Source organism: Hakea prostrata, chromosome 4 (assembly GCF_041222555.1).
Source record: "Hakea prostrata isolate BN-2017 chromosome 4, UWA_Hpros_2, whole genome shotgun sequence".
Classification (NCBI taxonomy): Eukaryota; Viridiplantae; Streptophyta; class Magnoliopsida; order Proteales; family Proteaceae; genus Hakea; species Hakea prostrata.
Genome location: NC_142603.1, coordinates 30,093,025 through 30,117,705, shown reverse-complemented (window position 1 = coordinate 30,117,705; position 24,681 = coordinate 30,093,025). Strand labels below are relative to the sequence as shown.

The 24,681-nt window shown below is 39.1% G+C and overlaps 1 protein-coding gene across 3 annotated transcripts in view; it reads left to right on the top strand.

Moving 5' to 3' along the window:
• Positions 1-24,681, top strand: part of LOC149018670 (pentatricopeptide (PPR) repeat-containing protein / CBS domain-containing protein) — a 99,345-nt gene that overhangs the window by 12,346 nt on the left and 62,318 nt on the right. For all 3 annotated transcript variants that reach the window (XR_016172961.1, XM_089152819.1, XM_089152818.1), the window contains exons 4-8: positions 12,260-12,357; positions 12,582-12,743; positions 12,881-12,949; positions 18,716-18,851; positions 22,323-22,555. Coding sequence is in view for 2 of the 3 variants with exons in the window: in XM_089152819.1 (XP_089008945.1) it covers positions 12,260-12,357; positions 12,582-12,743; positions 12,881-12,949; positions 18,716-18,851; positions 22,323-22,555 (698 nt within the window). In the remaining variant the exon portion in view is untranslated. The remainder of the gene's footprint in view (positions 1-12,259; positions 12,358-12,581; positions 12,744-12,880; positions 12,950-18,715; positions 18,852-22,322; positions 22,556-24,681) is intronic.

Here is a 24,681-nt window from a genome sequence, read left to right as displayed (position 1 = left end):
TAGTTATATTTATGTCCTATTGTCGTATTAGGTTAGGAACATTTCTTTCTGTTGTTTATTATTTAATTTTCCCACCAGCATATTAGGGGCAGATCTGTCTTTATTTTCATTCCACAGTATTATAAACATGAGGCTTGCGATTATGGGTTTTATTTACAGTCTGTTGCTCTTATTCTGGTGAAAATATTTCATAATTTTCTGCTACTATAGCAACTTCTACTGTCCTCCTGTTAATGCCATTACTGGTGAGCTGTTCTTCACCTTGTTAAACCCTGCTGGTCCTATTACTACTGCTATTGCCATTTCTTCTAAGGTTTTCTGAATATATATTTTGTGGGTGTTACTGCCGTTATACATCATGGTTGTCTATTTATCAGAGTCATCTTCAGGTCTTTCTCTTCTGAGAGATAGAAACCTATTACTGATTCAATTCTTTTACTGCTTTTGTTCTGCGCTTTTTGAGGTCTGAAATTTATTGTTATGGCCAATGAAACTGCTACTGTCCATATGGAAAACCTACACCTACCTTTTCTTCTGACCAGCACAATATTCAGATTACTCTTATCAAACTGAAGAGTGATTCCAACTATTTTTTATGGAAGCTGTCCAACTGTATATCTTGGCAGAAGGAAAACTGTTCTTTATTGAGACTGCTGCAGCCTTCCATTAAAGGTAAAAAAATTATGATGACTGGTCCAAGGATAAGGCAATTATTATGATCTGGTTGTGGAATAGCATTGAACCTTGTTGGAAGCTTGCAGGCAACATCAGGCTAAAGGGAATATGGGATGATGGAAGGAAACATATTTTCAGGAGAAAAGTATGAGCTGTATTTACGACATTATTCCAGTTTCAGCAAATAGGCAAATCTTTACAGGATTACTAAAGTTCTTTTAAAGGCTAATTGAAGGTTTAAGTATTTTCATCCCCTTTCAACAGACATTGAGAAACTTAAGACTCGATGGTACTGGGGAAGAATGTTCAATCACGAAGAGCAACCTAAGCAAAACACTCTCAAGGAATTTAATGTGGTTTGACAAACCAGCCTACATCCAGATAGAGAGATTTCACTATTCTTGGAAATCTCACCACTCTCACACCTTACAAAGTGCTACCATTTGCTTGCCCTTCCCACAGAGACTATTTATAAGAAAACCCAAACCTGATCCCAGTACAATTATAAGTTTATCCCTATACAATTAATTGACCGAAACCCATTCAAATTACAAATACAGCTGAACTCTAGACCCACAAGATACAAGACATACCCAAACGCAACAATATCCACCTTGGCTTGAATTTTGTTAACCACCTTGAAAGAAAACCATTATTGATGTCTAATCTGCAATTGCCTTTGTCTCTGTGTATTCGCCACACCTTAACACCTGGACCACATCCCTCCAGGGATGCCTTTCTTGACGGCCATCACTTAAACCAACATGGCACACAACCCCACACTTGGGTATCCCATACAGCTTATTATCACTTTATGATGTGTTGTAACTCCACCTCTCCTATTGTTGTAGCCTGCTTCGAGAGATCATCTCCACTCACCAAATCCGAAGCAAAAGTCACCCGCTCTTGTCTAGATTTGCCCTTATTCGGCGCCTGAACAACTTGCAAATTCTTTCCACTTGTACCCTTTACTTGAGTTTTGGTTGGAGCTCCACCTATTTCAGCACTCCCTACAAGCTTGTATATTTACCAATCATCTGTCCCTGCATCAAAACTCCACCTTTAGATGAACATCTGAAACCTTTATAATCTAGAGTTCTAATGAAATCATATTCTTCTTTAGATCTAGCACATGTCCAACTCCGATCAAAGTCCAAACGATCAAACTCCAATCAAAGTCCAAACAATCCCATCAAACATGTGAGGCCGTATAGTGTTAACTCCAAAAACTCTACTTTCTACATTGTTTGCCATTTTGATAGTACCAACCTCACATGCATGATTTGTAGCAAACTGATCCCTAACTAAACACATATGAAACAAACAACCAATATTTAAAGTATCCATACATGATGATGTAGTTAGAAGGATATCCCCTCCATCATCACTCTAAGACCCATTTAAGACAACAATAGCTGATTTTTCCTATCCTCGTTACACCTTGGACAATCCTTCTTTATATGACCTTCCCCTTTGCATAAATAACAAATTATTTTGCGACGGACAAAATTTGAGCGACCCCTTAACTTACTAGACCCCTCCATTCTCCCGTTTGATTTTCCTCTACCATGACCACTCCTTACAACCAAGGTAAAAAATCCGATCGAAATGAACATTTCGACCTTGGAAAAGGTCGAAATTTCGAGGTTTCGGTCGAAATTTCGACTGAAACTGGATACTTTTTTCCTAATTCTTGAAAACTCAATTTCGAGCCTCAAATGCACTCAAATTGATTTGGATTTTTGCATACTAGCTATTTTAAGCATAATAAACACTATAAAACTACTGAAAATGTAACATCCAACATTCCAAGTATATAGTACATGAATCGAGAAGAAGGCTGGAATGTTATTACTTACAAGTCTATTCTATTCAAGCCTCAAGGTCTCCCTCTTCCGTCTGCACCCCATACAAATGACAATATAACTCCCATGATGTTTGCCCCCGCCCCATATAGTTTTGGACATAGTCAAGAACTGCACCTATGTATGTGGCCTCATCCACATGCATAAGATTCCCTAACGGTGGGAAGTTGTGAATCTCCAAAGGAACTGGTGGTGGTGGGCCTTGTGGCTGTGGAATAGTGTGGAACATCTGCTCAACAAATCAAAGAGCACCCTGCCCCTGGCTTTCAGGACTAGGAGAAGGATAAGGATATTGATAAGGTCCCAGTGGCTGACTCCGATAATCGACAGTGGGAGGGACACCATAAGCTCCATAGGCCGCTCCATAACCATAAGGCTCCAGTCGTGGCTGACTGGTCTGACCCTGAATCTGATAGCCAGGAGGGACACCATATGGTCCATAGGGACCATAACCATAAGTCGACTCAGTAAAACCAATACTCACCACAGCAGTATCATATGAGGACTCTGCAGGCCTATGCCATCCAGATCCTCTGGAGGTGGAGTCTCTAGCATCATCAATGCTCATCGATCTCATAGATCCCACCAAGCTCTCGGCATCGGATGGACAGTAGAACCCATATGATGGCGTGTCCTCTGTGCTCCAGCCGTGCTGTCTCCCCTTCCCCTTTCTCGAATATGTAGAGGAAACATTTTTGCCTGGAGATGCAGCTCCAGTATGGTCTGAATCTTGTGTCGCGTGGGTGAACTGACTCTCTCCTGTGAATCTCTGTGGTCGTCCTCCCCCCCTTGACTCTCACGTCTTGCTGATGGTGGTGGTGGTGGTCTGTCCCTAGGATCAGCTGAATCCTGATCACGATGTCCCATACACTCCTCATCCCATCCATCATCATCATCACCGTCATCATCACCACCATCGTCGTCATCGCCGGAGGCCTGAGTCACCTCATCCTCAGTGTCGGACCAGAAAATCAAATCCTCACTCTGGGTGGATGCACTAGGGTGTGGCACGAAGGGACGGGCGGGCTCTGCATGTGGCCTCCCCTCTAGGGCCATGAAGTCCCCCACATCAGCCCCCATCTCCTCTGCAATCTGACTATTGTGAAGACCTCCATCCTCATCCAGCAATCCGTCTCCACTATCCTTGATCCAGTCAACTACTGGGTTATCATCATCATCCATCTCAAATATGTGGGCCAACTCGATATTGGTGCTCTCTCTATCCATCCCCTGTCTAATATGATCCTCTCTCAGTCTCATATTATAGTGTAGGTAGACAAGGTCCTCTAGACGCTTCACACCCAATTGGTTGCGCCTCTTCGAGTGAATGAGGCTGAAGGTGCTCCAATTTCGCTCACAACCAGTGGCAGAACATGTTTGGGAGAGCACTTTGCTTGCAATCCTACTCAAGTTGTGTGAATCACGTCCAAATTGTAACCACCACTCAGCTGCAACAAACATAGACTCCAAGTCATTTTAATACTTAAATAACTAAATTAAATATAGAACATAATAATTAAATGTATAATGAAATAAATGAATGAACTTACCCGCAGGGGCGGTTTCCCGTCCCGATACAGCCACAGCACGACCAAAGCTCCCAGTGGCATCCTTAAAAGCCTTTATCTAATATATAAAGAGAAAAAACAATAACTAATTACTAGGTTAATGACTTAGTATAAAACTACGAATTGTGAATATCAAATGATTCTGTTGTTCCATTGGCCTAAAATGAAGGTGTTGTCATTGTTGGCAACTTAAGTGGGTTTTGATATGGTACAGCAACACACAAAAAGGTTCCGAGAGAAAGAATCCAATTCAAATAAAGAAAACTCAAGAATCCCGTTTTTGAGGGTCTCTGTCCAGTTTTGATCAACCTCTTCATCGGATGGTCATCCAGTGTCCGATTGAGCCGATTTTTGGAGGAGAGCTTCACGACTTCTTGATCTTCAAATCCAACGGTGGGATTGTTCATTGGAGATCTCTAAGTTAGTCCGATTGGTACGTCAAAACACTCCTTGTTTAAGTCAGATAGGAACTCTGAGTTTGACTCAAACTCTGAGTCCAGTTTTGATCAACCTCTTCATCGGATGGTCATCCAGTGTCCGATTGAGCCGATTTTTGGAGGAGAGCTTCACAACTTCTTGATCTTCAAATCCAACGGTGGGATTGTTCATTGGAGATCTCGAAGTTAGTCCGATTTGTACGTTAAAACACTCCTTGTTTAAGTCAGATAGGAACTCTGAGTTTGATTCAAACTCTGAGTTAAATTAATCTATAAAAGGAGAGCAAACTCCAGCAGAAGGAGGACGTTTCGAGGAGCTTGGGAAAAGCGTGGAGGTCGAACCAGAAGACGTTGGTTGGCTATGGAGATCTGAAGCTTGGGAATAAGAAGTCTCTTGTTTTGCTGAACAAGAAAGAAAGTGAAAGAGAAGAAAGAAGAAGCAGCAGAAGAAAAGAAGGGAACATGGTTGTATGGCTTTTTTAAAGAGAGAAAACTGAAAAAGATTGAAAAGAGAAAAAAAAAGGAGTTGGAGAAAAAGAGAAACAAGTATTGTTACCATGCATCTTACACAAGTTGAGGTAACCCGTATTCACAAGTGATTGTCTATTATTTTCTAGGTTATGATTAATGATGAAGAACCTAGATCATATGTAATTTGGGGAACTTGAATTATTGGTTTACATTGTGACCTAGCAAGTTGGAGCTTGTCTAGGGGGTTGGGGTTGGTGCCCTTGTCTGAATTGCATTTTAGACTATAGCAGGGATTGGTGTTCCTGGACTGTTGTAGCAGTCAAAATAATGTGACCTAGCAAGTTGGAGCTTGTCTAGGAGGTTGGGGTTGGTGCCCTTGTCTGAATTGCATTTTAGACTATAACAGGGATTGGTGTTCCTGGACTTGTTATAGCAGTCAAAATATCTAAGAGTGTATTGAGTAATATACGAAACCCTAGGTTGGGTATTATTCCGTGGATGTAGGCAATTTGGCTGAACCACGTAAACTCTGGTGCATTGCGTTTTTGTTTATTTTTCTTTGTTGCACATATTGGAGTGCCTTGATTGCAGAGTGGTGGTACACTGTCTGGTAGACCCAGCCACATTGTGGTGAATTTTTGAAGACACTGATTCACCCCCCCTCTCAGTGTCAATCTGGGACTAACAGATTCTAATCACTATCTCACCTCTATAAGGATGACTGCTTGTTTAGTTGTATTCGGTTTGAACTTCTCCACTACAGTTTGGACAGCATCCATCAAATCTTGCCTCATCCCAAGATTGTCCTTGTAATGGTACTTGGGATTTAAATAGTATGCTGTGTAAGAAAAAGTATGTCATAAAAGGGAATAGTTAATGCTTAATAGTGTGATAACATAATGAAAATTAAATTAAATACTAGACTTAACAACTCACCAGCCTTATGCAGTGGATGCTGCAACATAGACTCCCATCTAATGTCGATGATTTGAAGGACTTTCTTGTTGCCGCGTGGGTGGACCTGAGCAACTTGCTGCTTCATCCTATCTACTGCAGCAAATATGTGTGCTAGAGTAGGTTTTCTTTGCTGATCTACCATCCTCAACACATTCACCACAGGCTCAAGCATCTTCACCACTATCCTCACATTGTGCCAGAAAGTCTCATCAAGGATAGTCAACTGAGCTCTCCTTCCTCCCACTGATGAAGAACCCTCCCAGTTAAACCACTCCTCTGATGCAAACATACTCCTAAAGCCAGTCTTCCTACTCTCAAAGCTCTGCAGTGCTATCCAATTAGTAGCAAATCTGGTTATGCCTGGCCTCACTAAGTCACCCTGAGACTTGTCCCTCATCATCTTTAATGCATAGGTGTGGTTATATATGAAGGTGCTAACATGTCGAGCTTGGTCCACGGTATTCTTCACAAGCTTGACCTTTCCAATCTCCTTCAACATTAAGTCAATGCAGTGAGTAGCACAAGGAGTCCAAAAGAGCCTATATCTGTCCATCCATCAAGGCATCAAGCCATCAATACAAAGTTATAAAGTGTACATGTATATGTGTAATGTAAATATATGTATTTACAAATGAAAATTAATACTATATGTTTAGACTTTAGATACCTGGAGTTCTCCTGCATCTTCAACCCAGCTTTATTGTAGTTGGAGCCATTATTAGTCACAATTTGAACTACATTTTCCACTCCATTATTAGATACCTGGAGTTCTCCTGCATCTTCAACCCAGCTTTCTTGTAGTTGGAGCCATTATTAGTCACAATTTGAACTACATTTTCCACTCCAACTTCCTTCACCACTTACTTCAGTAATTTGTAAATGTATTTTGCATCCTTCTTCTCACCGGATGCATCTACTGACTTGAGGAACACTGTCCTCCCATCACAATTCAACATGAAATTGATGATGGACTGTCTAGTGGGACCAGTCCAACCATCAGCCATTAGAGTCACTCCATAATGATTCCACATGGGCTTTAATCCCTTAATGTACTCATTTATGTCCTCTTTATGCTTAGGCAAATACACATTATATATCTCATATGGAGTGGGGCCCTATACACCACTCCCAGCCTTGTTTATCTGCTCAATCATATCTCTGTAGTAGGGCCCCTGGGCTGTATGTGTTGGAACACTATGGTAATGCACCCATTTGGAGAAAGCCATCCCCACTTTCTCCTTCACACCCCCATAAGTGCTTCAACTTTCTCTGTTTATGCTCAGGCCTCGCAAATAGGGCCGGATCATTGCGAAGAATCTCAAGATCCGGATCTGTAGGATGTGCTGAGAAAGCTCGACCCCTTGTAGGGGCCCGTGGGATAAGAGCCTCCTGCCTCACACTCTGAGACCTCCTCATAGGGACTTGGGAGTCACCTGTGCCTCCCATACCTACTGGCTCTCTAGAGGACCCACAACACAGACCCCTCTGTTGCCTCCTGATGTCATTAATCCTCTTTTGCTCCCTACTCATCATCATCGCCCTCCTCGACTGATCGGCCTCTGGATCAGGGTCACTGTCTCCTGGCTCATCCCTACCATAACCCTCAGGATCTGGAAGGTCATCTAAACAGGCATCCTTGAACTCATCCCTCTGTGTTATCTTCTCTTTCCTCTTTTGCTTTCCACTACTAATATATGAGGCCATTGCCCTTTTGACCTCTACATGCACCTTTGGGCACCCTGTTACATCCCTGTTGCCACCAGCTAGATGCACCTTCAATCTAGTGGCCCCACCTCCTCCTATTTGTTTCTTACAGTAATTACACTTGCTCTTCCTCTTATCAGCTATCAGTGGTCTCCCATGATCCCAAGCTATGTCTGACATCTTTAAAATAGAGTGCCTGATACAAGAAACACACACTAAGTATCTTGAAAAGCTCCACAATATGCTCCAAAAATGACATACATGCTTCTAATAATAACCTCCTATTTTTAAATATATAAAAAAAAATATGTATAACTATATAAGTATTTTTTAATATATAAATAATTTTAAAATATATAAAATACACATTGACTATCTTAAAAATATCCACAACATGCTCAAAGAATTGCATACATGCTTCCACTAATACTCTCCTATTTTTAAATTTAAAACAGAAATTAAAATTTTTTTAATATTTAAATATTTTTTTAATTATTTAAATATATATTAAATACAATAAAATTACATAATTAACAGAAAAAAAAATTAATTCAACTCCATCACAGCAATATGGTGTCTCAACTCTCACATACATTCATTTGAAGCTTATACATGTACTATACATAAACATTTTTAATGATATACATAATTTAGTAAATAATTTTTAATAACAGAAAAATAAAAAAATAGTAGGAAGAATCAAAAAATAATTTTGACACTACAAATTCATAGATCAACACTCTAAAGTAAACATATATAAATTTGGAAGCAATCTAACATGATTTAAGGCACAAATGAAACAAAAATCAAAAAATGAGGAAGTTGGTTACTCACCTTGCAAGATTTGATAAAATGCACAAATGGAGGAGCAAATCAAGTGTTTGAAGGAAATGGAATACTAGAAATTAGGTGTAGAATGGGATGAAAGCAAGAGAAATCAGCAAAAATTGCAAAATGAGGTCGAAATGCAGAGGGCGATATAGCTCAAAATGTCGAAACAACGTCGAAATGTCGAAAATGACTCGATTTTGGGTATTTTATAACCTGTGGAAGTGTCGTTTCGGCCCGATATGGTATCGGGTCGAAATATCAACTCGTATCGATACGAAACGATATGGATACATTTTGTGCCTACTACTATATTTCGTTTCGAGTTGGATTTTTGCAGGCATTTCAATCGAAATTTCGACCATTTTGATCGAATTTTCTTCCATGCTTACAACCAAAGCACTACTTTTATTTGACTCCCAATCGCTGCTATTTTTTTTATCGTGTTTCATTCATCAGCAAAGCAGTAATAACATCATCAAATTTGAAATTATCGTTACCAAATAGTAATGTAGTCACAATGTGATCAAATGACTGAGGTAATGATGCTAACAAGAGTAATGCCTTGTCCTCCTATTTGACTTACTTGTCTAGCATCGAAAACTCTTTCAAAATCCTGTTGAACTCATCCAAATGTTTGTCAAACTTCACTCGCTTTGACAATAAGGTCATATAACTGTTTCTTAAAAGATGACTGATTTGTCAGTGAATTGGACTTGTGCCTATACTCTAGCTTTACCCAAACTTCCTTGAGATCTACCTACCCAATGAACTCACGAATAACATTATTTGCAAGATATTACTGGATCTTATTTTTGCTATATCCCACAACACTTGCCACTTGTCTTCCTTCATTGTCTTTGGCCTTTTTAATTTTTTCTTGAGTGCCTTAACAATCCCCTCCTGCATAAGAATATTTTTCACTTGTTGTTGCCATAATGTGAAATCATTATGACCATTGAAAAATTCTATGAAGAAATTTGAACTCTTCACCGTCATCCTATTACCTGATTTGTGCCTTTCATCCCTGTCATCAAACTAAATAACCTATCTGCTGATCTCTATACAAATCCACAAGATCAATGCCAACGGTGTGAAATCTCCTTGATCTGCCAATTTCACTGAGTCTAGAACGCCCAAAAGCCTTAGCAACAACAACACCTAAACTTGTACCAAAACACTTACACAAAAAACCTGTGTAAAACAAATTGATACAACACCAATCTGGCAAAAGACAACTAAAAAATTTCTCCTTTCTTCCCCCACTACCGAAGTCTTTTCATTTTTTTTCTCCTCTTTTTGGTTTCATGTTCCTCTTCACTCAGATTTGGTTTTTCCTTTGATTGACTCTCTCCTCAACGAGAGATGATCCACTTGTTTTTATTTCTTCCCATGATCAAACTCCTTACTATGATTTTTCTATTCTTTTTTCCCCCTCTTGGGAACTTTCGTACACAATACCAAGCACGAACAAAAATCCTCTTTCCCCCCCCCCCTTCTTCGATCATCTCTCCCAAATAATCCAAACAATTGAAAAAAGAGAATAAAAAAACAATTCCACGATCCAAAAAAGTGCTACACTTTGCTTGCGTTTCTTTTTTGGCTACCCACAGAGACTATTTATAGGGAAACCCAAAACCCTTAATCCCTATACAGTTACAAGTCTACCCCTGTACAAGTAATTTACTTAAAAGCTATTCCAATTACAAATACAATCAAACTCTAATTATATGGACGTGCATAATACAAGACATACCCAAACCCAACAGGTGGAATGAGTTTTTTGTTTCCAAATTCCTTGCTAGACTGAACTTTAGACTTAGCATTTCAAAGGAGAAAATCTGCCTACTCTGAATGATGTCTTCTCTTGTCTCCGACTCTCCGGTGTATTGTCTCTTTAGGTGACTCTACCCCAGCTGCTATATCCAAAGGCAGTAATTCAGCATTTACTACCTGTCGTGGTTGTGGTCGTGGTCATGGTCATGGCTCAGGGAGAGGTCGTTTGTTGACTTCTTGTGGTGGGTAGCATGTGGATCGTGCCTCTTGATAGTTTGTGGGAGGTCTGGTCATTTGGTGGAAGCTTGTCGGGCCAGATATGGTAAACCTGAATGGGCTGATTAATTAGCCAACCATGTGGTGTTTGATGGTGGTCCGTCCTAATGTAGTTCACATTATTGATATTACACCAAATACCTCTTCTAGAGATCAATCCAAAAGCCTATGTGATGATGTGAGCTAACTCATGTGCCTCTTACAATTGAATCATTTAACTCTACTTTCCATGGAGCCTCTATGTTTGCTGCAACCTTATCTTGCATAGGTACTCCTGTCCGTTTAACTTCTACATCTTCATCTTAGGTAATTGGTTCCAGGGTTGTTGCTCACTTGATAGGCAAATACTCACTGTCTACTTCAGTCTCTGCATTTAACCATCCTTTGTTATCATAGCGAATGGTTCTTCAACTCTTATTTTAGCAGTGTCTGCCACTCCTCTTACCCTGTCATCTGTTTTAGATGTTGATTAGTTTCCATTTATCCTAGTATCTGCTAACCAACTAACTAAAGCCTATCTTAGGAGATCGAAAAGTGTCTCCCAATCATTCAACAGTTTCCGTTTAACCTGTTATCTGTTAGCCAACTAAATAAAGCGTATCTTAGGAGATGATAAAGTGTCTCTAGATCCTCCTCTTACCTTGTCATCTGTTTTGCATGTTGATGTATTTCCATTTAGCCTGTTATCTGTTAGCTAACTTACTAAAGCCTTAAACTGTTTAGTAGCCTTTACTCCTGTATATTGTACTTTGCGGCATCTTCAAAAGAAGAGGACGACTGTTAGAGGGAATGAGAAGGATGGACTAAACTACATGGACTATACTACCCCTACATGCTCTTCTGCTGCTATTTCTGCTAGAGGAGTCACCCTATTATGTGTACTTTAGAGTAGCGGTTTCCAACTTGGGTCCAGAATGGAACACTCATTGAGACATGTTTTTACATAAATTTGAAGGTACAACTTTGTTCAAAGTGCTTGAAGTAGGCTAGACAGCAAGTTTCAGCCCCAAATGACATCATATACCCCTCAAGATGGATCATCGGGATTAAAAAAAAAAATAAAACTTGCTGAGATCTCAGCCAAACTTGTTATTATGAAGGGGTGAGGTTGCCCTTGAGTTCGAATTCTTGAGCTGTGTTCGTGACTAGGACTTGTTATAAAAACAGAAACTAGATTTTTGAATTATAATTTTCCTAACAAATCAACCACCATTTTAAACACTTCATACTAAGTGAAAATTCATGCCCCCTTCCTGGAACCTAATAGTTAGAACTTATACATCTTACGTGAGAATTAAGCCCCCATAAAAATAACTAGTCAGCAAACCAGAAGTTCATTCTTCACTCCAATCATTGCATATTTTGTATCTTGAATTTCTTGTTTACCAGGAACAGTGTATTTACATTAGCTATCAATACAAGAAATAATTTACCACCATCCATCTTCAGCTATTACTGGTGGCACTGCAAGTACTTGCACGACAATCTCTTTATGAGTCTTGTCTGCTTGAATTGTTTATTTGCTTCCTCTGGTGAAGGGCATTCTATAATAAATTAATGTGGCACTTGAATTGACTATTAGCTTTTGACTTCCTGTTGGGTTAGCATCTTTGTCATGACTCAAGTATGTGGCAGTTTCGAAATCACTGGTTTCTTCTGGTAGGGTTTCACATGATTCCTAACTTGCAATTGTTTAGTGCAGGAGATCTCCGCCGTGCCAATGGTCTTCTTGCACGTTATCGCTTTTTGCTACATGAAGGCGGTCATCCCTCAATTTTGATGTACAACTTATTAATGAAGGTTTTGTGATTTAATTACAACAATTCATTGAGGAGTTACCATATACTTAATCAGTGATTTATCACTATTTTGTGCATCTTCCAGTTAGGAATTTGTCGCATCTTCCAGTTAGGAATTTGTAGCCTAGATGTTTTGAACTACATTTTTGCTTTCTGCATTGACAAGGTACAAAATGCAGCAAACAAGTCAAAGCAGCCCTAAGGGTTTGATGTTCATTTGTCCAGGGATATATAAAAACGGGTTTTCCACAGAAGGCTTTATCTTTGCATAATGAAATAGTACGCCAAGAATTGAAGCCAGATCAGCTCACCTATAACACCCTGATTTCTGCGTGTGTCAAGGCTGGAAACTTGGAGTCTGCAATGCAATTTTTTGCAGAGATGAAGGTCTCAAGCAAGTGGTTGGAAGGCCAGTTTAGAGCATACAAATGATTTTCTGCTTTATAAAAACAATGAGATTATAGATCAAAGTCAAATAATTGCTTTTTATTTTTTATTTTATTATTATTAAATTTTATTTCCAGGATGAAGGAAAGATGGTTAAGCGTTGTGATTTATTTCCTGATGCTGTCACTTACACCACCTTACTTCAGGTGACTTGGACTTAATTGATGAATATCTTAATTTTCCTTTTGTAATGTTTTGGATTGGATGTGAGAAATTAAAATACGCAAGTATGGAAGAAGAATTCTGACCTTATTTCTCATTTTCTATAATGTCTTCCCCATCAATGCACTCATTTGCAAAAGCTATTCTGTCACCTAAAAATTCAGTGAGGAATTAAAATTATGGAAAAGAGTTTTGACCTAGCTTTTGACTGTCTGTAGCTGTCCCTTGGTAGCATTCACTCATTCGCATAAAATATTCAGTCACCTAGTTATTTGTTTACATATTTCCTTAAAAGAAAAAGGAATTATTTATGGGACCATTATACAACCAGCTGTGATGCAGGGTTCAAAGTGTAGGGCTGTTCAAAAGCATTATATAGATAAACTTAGTGTAGTGGAAATGAGGATGTTGATACGGATCAGTAGCAAAAATAGAAAGGATTAAGTGATGAATGATCATGTTGAAGCTGGTTTAGGAGTAGCTTCTATTGTTTGTTAAGAGAATTCTTAGAATGTTGCAGTTCATTCATAGGATGCAGTCGGGTATTTATAGTTTACAATTTGGAGGTAAAACAAATCTGAGAAGGAAAGCGAAATACAAATATCAGGAAAAAAAAAGAAGGAAAAAAAGAAAAAAAAGTAAAGAAAAATAAGAATTCTAAATCCAAGTAGAAGAAAGAAAGGAGAAAATTGCTCTCATGATAGCGCTAGCACTATTACAGTATGATGTAACCCAGGGTCTGGTTAGATCTTCCAGGATCCTCTACAATTAGAACCAGCAAATACTTGGGCTTAAGGTGGGTTGTGGTTGCCTAATAGATAACTCAAGACACTTTTGGGATGGTTTCGGAATGTTTTGAGAGGCTAGGGAACCTATGGGTATCCTGGGTTTGGGTTTACTTTGAGGTGTTTCAAAATTACTGGATAACCTATGGGTGGTCTGGATGCATAGGGATAAGAGATGTGCTGTTTAACTTGGGTTTGGGGAGGTTTGGGAGAGGTTTAGGGTTTTAACAAAATGAGGATGGGCTAGTGGTTTGAGATAAGCAACCCATAATGGGTGGAACTTTAGAGAGGAAGTAATTCCAACGGAATGGGATGAGGGATAAGCAATTTTGTATTAGATGGAAAAGATGTGGGTTGTTATAGGGTTACCTAAAATTGTCTAGGGAAGGGTGGGAAGCCTGCAGATGGGTAGAAAAGGGAAGGGAAGCTTGTGGTTAGGGTGTGGTGGTGGTTCTTGCTATCTTCTTTCTTTTTTTTCTTTTCTTCTCTTTCTTTTTGTCTCTTTTCTTTTCTTTCTTTGTAGTTCTGCTACAAGAACCAGAAAATAAAGAATCAGGAAAAAAAGTGAAAAGAAGGGGTGTTGCAAGCAAGAGTAGGGGAAAGTTTCTGTTGCAAGAGGGGGAGGGGCTTGGGTGAGCTGCGGTGGTGAGGGGAGGGGCTGGAATGTTGCTGTGATGAAGGGGGGATGGGCTGGGAGGGTGCTGTGATGAGGGGGAGGGGCTGGGGAGGTTCTGCGATGGTGGAAGGGGGCTGTACTTGTGCTGCTGTGAGTTGAAGAAGAGGAGCTTGGAAAATTTGAAACCTTGCCTCAAACCTCAGCCTAGGTCGTTTGGAAGCTAACCATGACTCTAAGCTTCGATCTTATTAATTTTCAGCAGTCCTTTACAATGAGATGTGAGAACTATTTATAACTACAAGAGAAATAAATTAAATTTGACTAGGGTATCCTTTGTAGATGAGGATTCCCTTTACAACCATTAAAAAGGAACCTTTAAAGGAAACAACTTGAAACTAACTGGTAATTATCACCACACATTAACTAGGCACAATTACTAATTATCTAGAACGAATCTTTTTAATTATATTCCAAGCAAGGTCGGACATTTTGCTGAAATGTCGGTTTTGGTGGTTGGTGAAACCGCCGAAACCCTGATATTTTGCTGAAATTTCCGGTGGGGGGCTGTTTCAGTCAATCAGGGTGTTGGCAGTTGGCACTTAGCAAATTTGAAGTATTCTCTAGAAATTCTTCCATGTAGATTCTCCTCCTCAGCCACATTTGGCACGTTGTTTTTTGAGGCTTGAATCATTCGGACATAATTGGTAGATTGCCCGTTGACCTTGAAGATTCAGCTACAAAATTCCTTTGTAATTTGAATTATTTCCAAAAATTCCACCATGTAGAGTCTCCTCCCTAACTACATTTGGCACGTTGCCTTTTGAGGCCTAAATCATTGGGACAGAATTTGTAGGATTGCCCATTGACCTTGAAGATTCCGCTACAAAATCCCTTCCTAGTTTGAATTATTTCCAGAAATTCTTCCATGTAGATTCTCCTCGCTAACCACATTTGGCACGTTGCCTTATGAGGCTTGAATCATTGGGACAAAATTGGTAAGATTGTCCGTTAATCTTGAAGATTCTGCTATAGAATCGCTTCGTATTTCCAATTTTCTATAGAATTTCCAAGATTCTTGCCGAATTTATCAACAACAACAACAACAACAATAAGCCTTTTCCCAACTAAATGGGGTCGGCTACATGGATTCTTGCCCTCCAATCGGTTCTGTTCAAGGCCATGCTAGATACAAGGCCTAAGCTATACATATCCTTTCTCACCACTTCTCCTAAGGTTATCTTAGGTCTACCCCTAGCTCTTCTAGTTCCTTCAATATGGATTATATCACTTCTCCGAATAGGAGCATTTATAGGTCTCCGTTGAATGTGGCCGTGCCACCTCAAACGACTTTCTCTAAGCTTATCACTTATGGGAGCAACTCCCAGACCAACTCTAATATGATCGTTTCTTATCTTATCCATCCTAGTTTTGCCACTCATCCATCTTAGCATCCTCATTTCTGCTACACTGAGTTTATCTATATGATTCTTTTTAACAGCCCAACACTCTGCACCGTACATCATAGCTGGTCGGACAACGGTCCTATAAAATTTTCCTTTAAGCTTTAATGGAATACGTCGATCACATAAGACCCCGGATGCACCCTATTTCATCCACTTCATCTTGCCGAATTTATCGTGTCACCAAATTTATCGTGATCATGGTTGTCAAGGCGGCAAGTTAACAAAGTGGTTGGGGCTCCACCTAGGTGATTATGTGACAAAGCGGCAATAAGGCGACCAAAACGGTTCGGTTAAATTTTTTCAAATACAACTATTCTTAAACTGATAAGTTTCTACTATAAGCTAAACAAACATTGAAGAATCACATTTATGTAAAAAAAAAAGCATTCAAGAATCATAATTATGAAATATTATAAAAAAAAGAACGCAAACATAACTTCATCCCATCAACCATCATAACATATGACTATGAACTATATCAAATTATAAGTATGAAAATGAAAGTAGTAATTTTACATTTTTACTTACCTCTATGATAGTGTGATGCCAAATAAGTGCCTTGTGCATAGATCTTGCAAATTGTTTGACCCGACTTTTTTTAAATAAACGAATAACTTTCGAATCCGAATCGAAATTTATGTATGTTTTTTACCACTTTTTTAACCAAACGCGATAAATTAATATATCACATCATTCTGATTTCTAGATCATATCGACTTAATGATTCATTGACTCCCGATTCTAAAATGACTTACTGTTAAATTCGTATATGGCTCTATAGAATAAATTTTGATTTAAAAAAAAAAAAAACTATTATGTACAAAATGTCAAAAAAGTGACTGCTCTGGCGTTTAGGTAGCAACAAGGTGCACAATTCAACAAAGTGGTTGAAAAATTGCATGTCAACAAGCGGGGGAAAATAAGGCTGTTTTTCAACCGCTTTACCGCCTAGGCGGTCGCTTTGAGAACCATGATTGCCATAAATAATTGTTGAAATTTCACCAATTTTCGCCCATTTTTTGCATATTTTGTTTCGCCTACTATTGAAATGGCGAAATATCGCTGAATCCAAAATTTTGTACCATGATTCCAATTAGGACTCTGATATAGACTAGGACTCTAAAAAAGTTGGACCAAGACTCGCCAACTTAAAGAAAAGAAACTAGATTTAGAATCCTCAAAGCATAAAGAATCTAATTGGACCATTTATACCCCTAGGTGCGGTATGGAAAATGACCAAATACCCGTAGGGGCATTCAGCCAGCCCTTGCTGCCGCATGCTCAAGGAGGCTATTTGGGCTCAAATCATGGGCCTCCTTGGGTTGTCTTCAAGTGGTTCTTGGCGGGATGGGCTTGGTTACACCACACTAGCTTGCGCTAATCTTGTTGGCAATTCTTTCTTTTTAAGAACACTCCTATCAACCCTCCCCCTCAAGTTGGTTCATAGATGTCATGCACGCTTGACTTGGTTAGCGTAGGAAGAAACATGCATCCCAACAATCCTTAGTGAATAAATCAGCTAGTTAGTCTCAAGACTTCATGAGGAGTATACAAATTACTTCGCTTTCTATCTTCTCTTTAATGAATTGCCTGTAAACCTCCACATGTTTTGTCTGATTATGTTGTATCGGGTGTGAGTGATGTTTATAGCTGTTTTGTTGTCAAAATAGAGCACCATAGGATGATAAACTGGAACACCATGGTCTTTAAGCAGACCATGTAGCAACAACAACTCATAAATCTCTTGAGCCCATGGTTGTCAAGGTGACAAGGCGATAGAGGTCAACGAAAACCAAGGCGACGAGCTGACGCCAGGTTTCCTTGACCCAAAAATTGGCATGTAGGTGGACGCTTTGACAACCATGCGTGAGCCATAGCCTGAAACTCTGCTTTGTCACTGGGTTTTGTGACAACATTTTGTTTCTTGCTGCCCAAAGTAACCAGGTTTTCACCAACAATAGTACTATACCTTGAGGTGGACTTCTGATCATGTGATTGTCCATAGCCTGATCAGCGTAGACCTCCACATAGAGATGATCATGTGGTGATAAAGGAACTCCCTTGCCTGGAGCTAACTTCAGATAATGAGGTCCTTCTTACTTTGATTCTCTCTGACCATTTCAAGTTCTTTAAGCTTTCTCTTTTTCAATAACTGCAACTTCTGCCTTCGTATAGGGATCAAATTCTCCTTCTCTTCCTAATTTTCTCTGATTCTCGCTTTGTATGAAAAAGGCATTCCAGCTAGATTGAGTCAAGATATCTCAACTCGATGTTGTTGAGATTGAGCCATTTTGACCCCCTTTTCTGCTACTGGAAGCTAGAGTTGTCAATTTTCTTCGTTTCCTTTTTGCTGGTTTTTGTTTTGGCAAGTTTGCATGAGCACTCTCTTTGATTGATATAAGATCCTTGAACATCTATGTAGTGTAAACAAACTTGTCTGAACAATAATGTGAGAGGGCTTTTGACGTGTAGATAATGTATACAGTACTGCATTTTAGGCTTTTGCTTCAGGCAGCCATTTCCAGCATGGAGTCCGAAATAGAATCTCATTTGTGCTTTATTTTTTCATATATCCAAGGGCACCATTGTGTTTAAAAGGCTTTAAATAGGCTGGAGAATGAGTTTCTGCCAAATGACACCTACACCCCTCAAGATGGACGGTCGAGTTTAGGAAAACAAATTACATATTCTGCGCCATGGTCTCCATCCAACTTGCTATTTTGAAGGGCTGACATTACCCTTGAGTTCAAGTTCTCACTCTGTCTGGTCAAAAGTCAAAATGGATTGGTCTTTAATCTTTTAAGTAATAGTTAGTCCAATTATAATATTATTTCTCTTTTCATATTTCATTTCTTTTGATTTTGATAAGAAAAGAACCCCTTCCAGGGTTTTGGGCATGCCATGGACCTTGTTTCAGTTCAGAATATTGTGAAGGAAATGAAATCATCAGATGGCCTACTTATTGATCGAATTGCATACACTGCAATGATTGATGCCTTGTTAAATTGTTGCTTAATTAAAGGTATGCTACTTTGGACCCAGAGAATCACCATTTTATTTTTTTATTATCTCTGATAGCCTGCAGAACTTTTGTGCTTTTCAAATTTACTGTCCATCATGGATGTACCTACGAAATGAAATGGAGTGGAGCATATTAGCAAAACATTCAGAAGAGTTTCCATTGTGGTTCTTGTTTGGTAATGCAAGTTTGTATTTGATTAACTTTTTATGTTTAAAATTATTATGCCAGGACATATTACAGTGGATGACTGCATTCAATATTGTTTTTGTGATGGGAACCAGGATCTAGGGTTTAACTGATTGATGCAAGTCCTAGGTCTAGGTTCACCCTTAGGATCCTCTTCTAGAGAATCATTAGTCAATTAGGGTTCAAAACACCCTATGGTAGATTGGTAGAAGGAAATAGGCTGATTAGGGGGTTCTAGGGTTGGGAAAGGGTTACGGGTAGGTTCAGCTATGCTTTATGGTCTAGGGTTTGATAAACCAAATCTGGAACTGGATATTCAAGTTAAGGTAAGGTTTTGCAATTAGGGCTTTGATAGGATCTAGGGTTTAGATGGGGGGAAGGGTTAGTTTGACTGTTCAAGGAGTGATGGGAACGCTGATCCTTAAAGGGTTTAAGATTTTGTTAATCTGTTAAGGAGTTTTTGGGTTTCGAAGTATTATAGGGGTAGGGTTTTCTAATGGAGAAGATGAATTGCAGGAATTTCTAGGTTTTCGTTGAAGAGAAGGGATGAGGTTGGGATCTAGTGTAAACAAGAGAATGGGGATGGTAGTCAGAAAAGGGTGAGGGAATTTGGCATGGGGTTTAGGAGATATGGATGAGTTAGTGTTAGGCAAAATTCTTCTGTTATAAGTTCTGGAATTTCCACAACAGCTGTAAGTAAGAAAGAAAGAAGAAATAGAAGAAAAGAAAGAAAGAGGGCTGGAATTGTTGGTATATGTCTAGGGAAGGGAGGGGGGAAAGGAATTAGGGTTGGGGAGGGGAAGGGAGGCGTAGCAGGGTTTGGAGGGAGTAGGGATGGCTTGTGATGGGGAGGAAGGGGGCTGGGACTATTCTAGTGTTAGTGAGGGGTAGGGAAGGGCTGCAGATGAGAAGGGGAAGAGAGAAGGGGTTCTGATTGGGGTGGGGGCTTAGAACTTTCTTGAGGCTGTGGGAATTCAGGGCTCTTCTTAAGACTTCAGCAGAAATTCAATCTTCTAAAGCTGCCACGAGTTCCCTCGTGGGAATCCATGATCCATCAGTTGCTCCTTCAATTTGCAATCAATTTTATTACTCATAAACTCTGAACATTACATTATACTGAGGCTTATTTGTGAGCCTTTAGAAGGAACTCACACTAGCACTCTGATTTAGAGAACAATTCAAATTGAAGCACCTATGTGACTAAGGATTCTTACTCACACAAGGATTCTTTCATATCTCAATTTAGAAGAGTCCAATTTGAAATCTCTGAGTAGATATAGAATCATTGCAAGAAGTAGAACAAAACTAGAGGACTTCTTTACAACTTAGGAATCCTGACCCAAGGATGACTCTTCAATAACTTGACAAATATGGACTCAAAACTCAACAACAAAAGTAGATCTGGGGTTCCACAAACATATTGGACCCAACTAAATAGACTCAACCAAAATAGTTTAAAATTACCAAAATGCCCTTTCTTGTACTAAAGGGCGTAGGGTTTGGGGAAACTACCCTAGGCCCTTTCGGCCCTGGATCTGGTTCACATCATTTTCTTTCCGTTTCAAGTGGCAAGAATAATTTGAAACAAGTATATGAAAGCTGTATAATGTAAAGAAACCTGATACTCTCCTAAAAAGATAAAAGAGAAAAGCGTCAACTCTAAATATTGTCAATGTTGTACGTACACCTTGCTTTGATCCATCTTTCTGACCTTCCAGAAGAAACAGAAAGAACTTCCCAGCAATGAACATCAGAATGGAGGAACTTTCCTTGTGCTCCATAACAGTATGTCTCCTTCACCAACATAAAGAAAGACAAGGAATGACAGAAAGGAAGACATGAGAGGAATCTGGTAGTGTATTAGTTAGAATGGAGGCTGCTATGAAATTCCTGTTATATTCTTTTTTTTTGTCCAAAATTTTTCTGATAGGTCATGTCTGCCACATTAAGGTCAACTTAGGATTTTTGTCAATTCAGAAGAGTGCATTGAATTATCTGGGTCCCTCCAAACATAGTATTATTTTTGATAAAGATTATGGTTTTTTAAGTGAAAAATGTATTTTGAAGTATATGAGATACAATTTACAGAGTTACGAAAATAATACAATCATTCCTCCTCATGAGGGTCAAACCTTTCACAATTGCATCTCAGGACAGAGTACTTTTTACCTTAGCTGTATCACACAATGAGATAAATCCCCAATATGGACTCATTTCCAACTAACACTGCTGAATCATCCTCTATTATAGGTTGAAATCAGCCCTTTGCTTGCCAAGAGAGCAAGTTAGCTCTGTAGAATCTAGTTCTCCAACACACACACACACACACACACACACAAAAAAAAAAAAAAAAAAAAAAAAGACAAAAGGAAGAATCCTCTGAGGATATCTCAGCTAAAATTCCACCCAACAATCTAATTTTTCCTCCAATATCCAAGTGACTTATGCTCCTGTAGAGGTCTCTTAGGCTTAGACTTCTCATGTGCAGTTAGTTTGAACTATCTTACTGCCAATCAACTTGGTTCTGGATCCTGTCAACAGTTAGGGGCCACCTAATATGTCCTGTTCAACATTGCAGTTGTCAAACTATGCTGTCTATCTTGGTTTTCATGATAAGGTTCCTTCAAACCTTAGAAAGGGTGTAGCCTCATAGCACTAATTATGTTAGTCCATTCCTTTTCATCATTTGGATGTCCTGATGTTAGAAAGTTAGAGGCTTGAACTTGATCAAAAGGTTATGATGTTCACTGAAAAAAATAAAACATAATAATTCAACCAGAGTGGTTACAGAAAACCAATTACATTCTTGGGCAGAACTCAATTTTATATGATAACTACCATCATAGAGATTACCATATGTTCAAATTTAACTGATGTAGCAACTGAAGTCGGATGTTGGAAATTAATTTTGTTGCTACTATTTTGGCTGTGAAAAGGATGGCTCTTTAGATTCCTTCTTTCTTTGAGGACTCTCTCTCCCTGAATGTATTGGCTTCTAAGACTGAATATAGGAATATTAGCCATTTAAAACAAATAATATTTTTCTAATGCCAGGATTACACTGACTGATGGATATTAAATTTTTTTTTCTCTTTTCATTGATTGATATGGAAAAACTTTCTGCTTCTTTTTTTTAAATCTTTGAAGAGGATGGAGATTAATATGTAAACAGCCTGTACTTCTACTGCTAACACTGCATATGAAGAGGTATTAAACTTACCGAGGATCCATTGTCCACTAGCAATACTCTTTGCTGTCAATTCTTATCCTGTATTCTGTTTTTAGGTGCTCTTTGTCTATTTGGAGAGTTACTGAAGCTAGGTGGTCGAAATCCAGACCTCCAGCCAAAGCCACACCTTTATATTTCAATGATGCGAACATTTTCTTTTCTTGGAGATTATAGAATGGTGAAAACTTTACATAGACGCATGTGGCTAGATACAGTAGGAACTATTTCTCCTGCAGTTCAAGTAGAGGCTGATGAGCTTCTCATGGAGGCAGCATTGAACAATGGTCAGGTATCTTGTGGTTATATGCCTTGTATAACAGGATAGACATTATCTCCTGATTTCATGCCATTGTGTGATTTTCTGTTGAAGTTTACCCATACAAATCAAGGTTTTTTTTTTTTTTTGGGGGGGGGGGGGAAATTTGTGTAATTCAATAGTCAGAGCTTAGGATCTGTAAGCAGCCCAAGAAAGCAAAAGGATAAAATGAGGAAAAGGATAAGAAGTGCTGCAGGCTTGGGAAGATCCCTATTTAATCGCAGCAGCAGCAGCAACAATTAATAAAAAAGAATACGAAAAGGGCAGACTGCCCTTTTTTTGGGAGAATTGGGCAGACTGCCCTTACTAAGTAGCAGCTAGTTCAATGATAGAAAACCAGTAAAATGCCCTACTAAACCTAGAAGCAGGAAAGAAAAATACCTGTCCCTGATGGCAGCTTCAACACTCCTCAAGGTGGAGCTTGTAAGTCACCCATGGTCTGCTAGGTACAGTTAGAGCAGAAACTAGGAGCAAAGAATGTGTTGCTGAACCTATCAATTAACTGGTCATGAAGACACAAAAAGGAGTCACAATCAACTTCTAATCAACTTCTTAACAAAGTGATAATCCACCTCAATATTCTTTGTTTGCTCATAGAATACCAGATTACGTTTAGTATTAGTAGCAGCCTGGATGTTATAGTACATCTTCATAGAAATAGCTGCTGGAAAACCCATCTCACACAGTAATGGCTGCAACCTCATCAGATCTGCATTAGTACATGACATAATGATGTGAACACAAAGACCCCTGGCCGAAACCCGAAGTGGGCCCCCGCCGAACATCTCCTAAAAGCTCCTTTGATCTGGCTGAACCCTCTAGTAGGGTTATTTAGGGCATTTTAGCCCTCTTTTGAGTGCTGAAATTATTTCCATCTCTGATTCTAGAGTTTGAGTTTGTTTTTATTTTTTTAAATTGAATTTGTTTTGAGTCCTCAAGTCATTAGTCTAGCACATGTCAACTAGAGTTCTATTAGAATTTAGTACGTGCTGATTAAAGTTTTAAGTCACTTAAAATTTTATTTCAGCATGTGTTTTTAGTGTCCCTTGGATCTTATGTTTTTAATGGTTGGGAACTTGGGATTAATTCATGTGGTGGGATCCTAATCTATAAAAGCCCCCACCTAGAGTTAAGGTCTTTAATTGTTTAGATTCTGAATCAAGCGTTTATGTCAAGTGGTAGGATCCTTGTCTATTAAGGATTCCCACATAGTGTCTAAGTCTTATAAAGGCTATAAATAGCCGAGTCTTCTTTGTAATTTGGTAGTTTTGATTATTAGTAAAATTGAGTGAGTTTGAGGATTATGATTTCCTAAGTTGAGGGGCCATGGTTGAAGAGCTCCTTCCAAAAATTGCTCATGAATACCCTATCCCTATCTGACACAATCAACCTTGGAAATCCATGGAGTCGTACTATCTCCTTGCTGAAAATTATAGCCACATCTCTTGCTGAATACGGGTATGTGAGTGCAATGAAGTGTCCGTATTTTGAAAGTCTGTCCACCACTACCAATATGGTGTCTCCTCCGCGGCTCTTAGGTAATCTACCAATGAAATCTAAGCTGATATCCTCCCAAACTTGGTTTGTTATGGGAAGAGGCTGTAGCAGCCCTGCTGGCTTCATGGCTTGATGCTTGCTCCGTTGACATGTGTCACAACTTGCCACAAAGTCCTTTACTGCCTTCTTCATACCAACCCAATAGACAACTGCTGAAAGTCTTTTGTAGGTGCGAATATATTCGGAATGACCCCCAAAAGGAGTGGAGTGGAATTCAGCCAGAAATTTAGAAATTAACTTGGAATTTTCAGGAATGACCAATCGCCCTTTATAGAAGAGAGTTCCATTTTTCAGTTTGTAATTTGAAAATTCAGTAGAACCACTGACTAGTGATTGCATCACCTTTCTATAACACTCAGAGGTCTGAACCTTGGCTTCTAATTCTTCTTCTCCCTCCCATGTTGCTGCCTATAAACTAGAAGTCGGATTGTGCCTTCCATCTGTCGGGACAAGGCATCTGCAGCCTTGTTGCTTATAGATGATTTCGAAATCAAACCCCAACAGCTTCATAATCCGTTTTTGCTGATCCTCGGCCACCAATT